Source organism: Zingiber officinale, chromosome 6A (assembly GCF_018446385.1).
Source record: "Zingiber officinale cultivar Zhangliang chromosome 6A, Zo_v1.1, whole genome shotgun sequence".
Lineage (NCBI taxonomy): Eukaryota > Viridiplantae > Streptophyta > Magnoliopsida > Zingiberales > Zingiberaceae > Zingiber > Zingiber officinale.
In genome coordinates, this window is record NC_055997.1 from 147,523,703 (window position 1) to 147,530,395 (window position 6,693).

At 45.3% G+C, this 6,693-nt stretch overlaps 1 protein-coding gene across 1 annotated transcript; it reads left to right on the forward strand.

Moving 5' to 3' along the window:
* Positions 1–4,775: 4,775 nt before the first annotated feature.
* LOC121998614 (protein CANDIDATE G-PROTEIN COUPLED RECEPTOR 7-like) lies at positions 4,776–6,435 on the forward strand. The gene has a single exon (XM_042553598.1). The coding sequence runs from the start codon at positions 4,922–4,924 to the stop codon at positions 6,275–6,277; it is 1,356 nt and encodes a 451-aa protein (XP_042409532.1). The 5' UTR covers positions 4,776–4,921; the 3' UTR covers positions 6,278–6,435.
* The last annotated feature ends 258 nt before the right edge of the window (positions 6,436–6,693 follow it).

Genomic DNA, 6,693 nt, shown 5'->3' on the forward strand with positions numbered 1-6,693 from the left:
GCGGCAAATCTCCCGCTAAAACACTTGAATGTGTCTTCATCGACATTGAAGGAGCCCTCCATAATGCATTGAAGATGCCTCCAATCTCTATTTTAACAGCGAACAAAGACGTTCTCTGTTCGCAAAAATAACTTTGGGAAGGTGCCCTCAGCTGACTTCTTCGCCTCATTTCTTCTCTTTTCACCTCCTAAACTACAAAAATGCCTCCTAGGTACCCTCTAAACCTAACCTTACAATGTAGTTTCTATTTATTTATTGTATGTGCTTAGATTTGTGTAAATCCGTTAATTATTTAGGAAAATATAGGTCGTTAAACCACCCATTACTACTCCATCTATAGATGCTAGGTTTCTCACTAAGCAACTTAGGTTGCATTTTTTTAGAGCATACATATGTACCCCTTAAGACTAGATATCTGAATAGGGTCTTTTTTTACCCATTATTGTTAAAACATAACAAAGGTAATAGATTACTATAACTTAATTAGGCCATCTAGTTTACTGTAACCAGGCAATGAATCTTGATTTATGTGCCCAATTTTACAATAATATAGTTAAGGTAGATGACCTAAACTACTCCTCCAAAGTAGCTAGTAGGGATATTAATTTTTTCCCTACTGTTATATTCAACTACTTAGATATACGTCAGTCAGTCTGCTCATTTTAGTACTACCCTAGTAGGGACTTACCATTTGGCGAGTTCTACTCCTATATTACATTGGATATTATCCATATGCATTTTTTTGGGGAGAGGATAGAGTACGCACCGTGACCAACTTTAGATGTCTCTCTATTAGGGTACAGGACTATACATTATATCGAGTCCTCACCACTTACATTTTGCTATTCTCATCCCGAGATGATGAGACAATCTCATTCATTTTTTTTCTTTACGCACTGTGCCAGTGATTAGACATTAGTATTACATTACACATCTTTCATAATGTCATCCACGCATCTAGTATGATCACTAGGGGACACATCCACATGCCCTATTGCCATGTATTGACCATTATCTTTTCAGCTATAAGGATTGATGTTACCCAGGCTGTACTCACTCCTCTGGGTGAGTACGATAGTTTTGGATAGCGTCAGTTAGCTCTAGCACATATAGAGGTCACTGCTCAGGAGGTTTAGTCTAGAGAGGAGGTATCCAGCCCCAACTAGTGGCACTCGTTGGGGTCGTTGAGGCAGTTGAGCTAGTCGAGGACTAGCGGAAGAGATGCCAAAGTTTACATTTGATGGCATATTTGCATCTAGGGATGACAATGGACCGAGCTTAAATCCGACCCCATATTAAACCTGCCCCATTGGGGGCGGGTTTAAACCTGGTCAAATGGGTTATGGGATGGGTTTAAGCCCGTTGACCGGGTTTAGAAGCGGGTTCGGGGTGGGCTATGAGTTTCAATGAACCCGCCCCGTATATATATATATATATATATATATATATATATATATATATAGAGAGAGAGAGAGAGAGAGAGAGAGAGAGAGAATTGATATCCTACGAACCTTTTTCTACGGAACTATACGGACCAACTCACGTGACATATTTATCCCGTTATTTTTTATCGCGGCTTCCTAGTTTTCCTTATTTTCTTTTCCTCTTGTCGCCGAAGCAAGCCGCGATCCTCTCCCTCGCTGAAGCCGCGATCCTCTCCTTCTCGCCGAAGCCCCGACCCTCCTCGACGCCACACGCAGCGCCTGCTCTCATCTTGCCGAGGCCTCGCGATCCTCTCCTGCTTCTCCTGCTCTCCTCTTGCCGAGGCCACATGCCGCGCCTGCTCTCCTCTTGCCGACGCCACAAGCTAACAGAGTCGCCGACGAAGCTAGGGATCGCAGCCATCTGCCCACCTCCGGCCGCCTGGACCCACCCACACTATAGCCCAAGGGGTGAACCCGTCGGGGATCGCGGCCGGACTCCGGACGCTATTGCGACTGGACGCTCGCGATTGGACCCGATCTTGCCAGATTCCGGCGAGATCACGGTCGAAATCCGGCGCGGCCGCGATTGCGACCGGAATCCGGCTGCGATCGCGCCGGAATCCGGCTGCGATCGCGCCAGAATCCGTCTGCGATCGCACGTCGGATTCCGGTCGCGATCGTGTCCGAAATCTGGCGCGATCGCGGCCGGATTCCGGACGTGTCACGACCGAACGTGAGGCTGCCGGGCCAGCGGCGGGGGCGGTCGGTCGGCGGCGGGGCGCGAGGCCAGCTGTGGGGCTGCCGGTCGGCGGTGGGCCGCGAGGGTGGAGGCACGGTGAGCACGTTTGTTTCGGCGAGAACGAAGAGAATAAAAAGAGAAGAAGTTGTATTTAAAAAATAAACAAAATATTAAAAAAAAAAATCAAATTATGTGGTTGCGGACGAATCCGCATGCCAAGTCCGCATTTTATCAAAACTATATATATATATATATATATATATATATATATATATATATAATAATAATAATAATAATAATAATAATAATAATATATATAGCGAGTTGGAGGGTCCAATCTGCCTCAAACCCGTCGAGTTTTTGAGTGGGGTCGGGGCGAGGCAGGTTGAAAAAGTAGGCGGGGCGGGTTCGAGTTTAGGTTCATTTTTTTTACTGGCGGACCAGGTTTTGGGATTAGCGCAATTTATTTTTGGACTAACACATTTTGCAGAACGAAAGAAAGAAAAATAGTCTCAGATGAACAGTGTCTGAGGCATAGGAGTCCCTGAAGGCTCCAAACCAAGTAACTCCTTGTGTACTTATATTTTTTCAGTTTCTGCTTTATCATATTTTACAACGTACTCGTTTTTAAAAACCAAAAGGATAATTTTTCTAAAAACCACATGATTCACCCCTCTTTCACGTACATAATGATCCCACAATTTCCTCATCCTCGGATCAGGCTCACACCCTATGTTGGTTCACTGACAATAACTATTGATATCGCAAATAAGATAGGGTCCTCAAAGTTGGGTTGAAGTCAAGAAAGCTGGTTGATATGATAGTTAAAGTTAAGGAAAGGTCAATACTTAGGGCCTACCATGGTTGCATGGCTTGGTCGAATGGTTCAGTCGATCGGATTTGTCCGATGGGATACTGAGTTCCCCCTGGCTTGATGGAATCCTGAACCGTTTCAGTTCAATTAAAATCCGAGTTCTCTCGATCTGATTGAATATACTAGATGTATAACTTGACCGAACTCCTTGTCCAAGTGGATGTCGAGTCCTCAGGGAGGTTGAGGTCTCAAGATGGTCAACATTCCTTAGCCGACCCAATCCCATCCATCAAAGCGTATTAATGGTCCATCAACCCAACGACCTAATATTCTTTTTTGACGTTTTCTATAACTGTTGTTAGAGAATCAAGAGAATATTCTCTATGCAATATATACGATGGAAGCTTCTACCTTGCTAAGAACATATATGACGGGTCAATAATTTTAGAAAAGTTGTGAAAATATCAAAATAGCCGACTCTTTTTTTGGAAATGCATTGAAGTCCGTGTACTCGGAGTTTACTATTCATTTCTAGTGTTCATCACATTTCATTTTCTCCTTACCACTTGCCTAACTTGAACATTGAAGTGCTTGTGCTAGCTAGGAATCCCTCCTTGACCAGGTTGCTGACCTTTTTTTCCCTTTACATTCCTTTTTGACACGCAAGATTGCTCAATGTCATATTCTTTTAGCTCAAAGTTTTCTCACAGTTAACATCGAAGCCACCAAGCCAGTGCGTTATCTTTCCCGATTTCAGACAGGACTAACTACCAAGTGAATGGAGAAATGATTTTATGGTTATTAGATCTGGTCTATTGGTTGCCCTACTTCAAATATATGACGTTTGGCGAATGAAGAGACAACTAACGACTATCGAATTTGGTCCCCTCACTGGCTCATACAAGGATGGTGAAGGAGAATGCAGTGTCTAACATGAAGATGTTGTTTTGACAACTACATAAATCCTAGAGGAGGTAAGTGCAAAAGGACTATTTCTCACTCTCTTCGACTACATCAAACTTTCGTATTTTCTTCTTCTTCCTTTTCATACCAAGTAAATTCCAACTTTAGGGTTGGAGTGACCTGCCAAGATCCGTCCTCAATGTTATTCTAACTCTATTAAAGTGTCTTTCAAGTCCTCTTTATGTTTTTCATGGACGATCTTCGTAGAACATGTATGTCAACCCGTTTGATGAATGGTGACTTGATAATCTATGATATTTGACTGGATGTACCATAGGTCTCCAATCCATATCAGATCAACAAGATATACTTATATGGTCTCATCTTGAGATAGGTCATACCGAGCCCTCATGTAGCCAAGCGCCCGAGTCATTGGAGGTCCAAGTGCTCGAGCACTGAGTGAATTGCACTTCCGAACGCCCAAACTCTAAGAAACCGAGCGATTCGTGAAGTCTTAACCTTCATGATTATGCAGTAGTTGCGGTTATTATATAATAGTTGCATCCATTAAAAGAAAATGACTGTTCCTACATATGAAAGAAATATCTCATCTGTTTGACGTATCATGTCAATCTAGGCAGGTCCAATAATATTGTTGTAGAAACCTCAAGCGAGATAAATCATAGGGAGTATTCAAGTGACTAGGGGCCAGGAGAACTTCATCAACAAACTGTATCAAGTGAGACTTTATTTCACTTTCACTAATTACTTCTTATAATCCGACACAGCGTTTTCGGGCTCAACCACATCAATGGTCGCGAAATTTGACGCCCAACGAACGGTCGAAAACAGTTTGGACGGCTCGCCATTTGTGTTCGCTTAATAGCGAAGTCGATGGGTGCCGATGGCGACTCTACCCACCGCCCCTTGCCGCCTCAGTCACCGTCTCTCCCCGCTCCGTAAAGTCCCTTTTTCGAGCCAAACAAACAAAAAATCTCCTCTCTCTCTCGCCGACGCTGTGAGACATCCGATCTCACCGCCATGGCGCGGTCTCCTCCCAGATCCCGCTTTGATCCACTACTCTTCGTCGTCGCCGCCCTCGCTTCGATCTTATCGTCCTCGGCGGAGATCAAGAACCTTAAGATCTCCTCGGACTCCCGGACGATCATCCTCTTCGAGAAGTTCGGCTTCACCCCCCGCGGCGAGGTGAACATCACCGTCTCCGACGTCTTTGTCTCTTCCACCCTCGCCACCCCCGATCCTGCCCTCCTCGGCTTCTTACTCCTCGCCGACGAGAGTCTCATCCAGGCCGCCTACGACTCGCAGCACGAGCGCAGCGCTAACTCCAACCCTAACCCTAACGGCGGATGCATCCTCGACAGCACCTACGTCATCCGCCTGTTCACCTTAGCCGAGATCTCCCGGCAGTCCGCCTCCTTGAACCGCTCGTTCCCTATCACACGCCCGGATGAGTACAGCCTCTTCTTCGCCAATTGCGCCCCTGAGGCCTCGGTCTCTATGTCCGTTCGCACCGAGATGTACAATGGCCGCTCCGACGGCTCTCGCGACTACCTATCAGTCGGTCAGTCCCCCGTCCCCTCCTTGTACGCCTTCTTCGCCATAGTCTATGTCGCTTTCTTCGCCTTCTGGATCTACGTCACCCTCTTCCAAAACCGCCTTGCTGCCCAAACGATCCACCATCTCATGGCCGGTCTCCTCCTCACCAAGGCCCTCAATCTTGTTTTCGCTGCTGAGGACCAGCACTACATCCGCCAAACCGGAACGCCCCATGGGTGGGACGTCCTCTTCTACATCTTCCAGTTCCTGAAAGGCGTGCTCTTGTTCACGGTCATTGTCCTCATTGGCACCGGATGGTCCTTCCTGAAGCCCTTCCTGCAGGAGCGAGAGAAGAAGGTGCTCATCATTGTGATTCCTCTCCAGGTGATAGCCAATATCGCCTCCATTGTGATCGGCGAGACTGGTCCTTTCATCCAGAATTGGGTCACCTGGAATCAGGTCTTCCTCCTCATCGACGTTGTTTGCTGCTGCGCCATCCTCTTCCCAATCATCTGGTCAATCAGATCTCTGCGTGAGACTTCAAAGACCGATGGGAAAGCTGCGAAAAACCTTGCCAAGCTCACTCTTTTCCGGCAGTTCTACATCGTGGTGATTGGGTATCTGTACTTCACCAGGATTGTGGTTTATGCGCTCAGGACAATAGCATCTTACAAGTATCAGTGGGTCAGCGTGGCAACTGAGGAGACAGCAAGCCTTGCCTTCTATGTGTTCATGTTTTACATGTTTAGGCCGGCAGAGAAGAACCAGTACTTCATGCTTGACGATGATCAAGAAGAGGCTGCAGAGATGGTGCTCCGTGAAGAAGAGTTTGAGCTTTGAGTGATCCTGAATCCAGTCATATGCTCTTTTCCCTGTGTTATTTCTATCCCAATCAAGTGCTTAATGTTGTTACTCTGGTAATTCTTGTGCCCTTTCTACAGTCTAATTAGAATTTTGCTGTTCTACTTATGATCTAATTATTTCTTGATTTTTCCTTCTGCATCAGAATTTACTTGTACTACTATCTCTTTAATGGTTATGTCTCTCATTTGTAGTAGTATGGATATCGATACTTATTCTTGCATATATAGATAGATCTTAGTGATTAAGTTTCAGTGTTTAGGTTATCTACTAATCAAAGTTTCAGTGCTTGGACTTTCTTCAGTCTCCTAATCTAAATCATCAAACTTTAACTCTTTCTTGTGTTACTATTGGTGAAGTATTAAGGGCTATTGAAAACACTTGTAGATGATGAG

Excerpts from the sequence above, each read along its gene's own strand:
- LOC121998614 (XM_042553598.1), top strand. The coding sequence starts at position 4,922 with ATGGCGCGGTCTCCTCCCAGATCCCGCTTTGATCCACTACTCTTCGTC.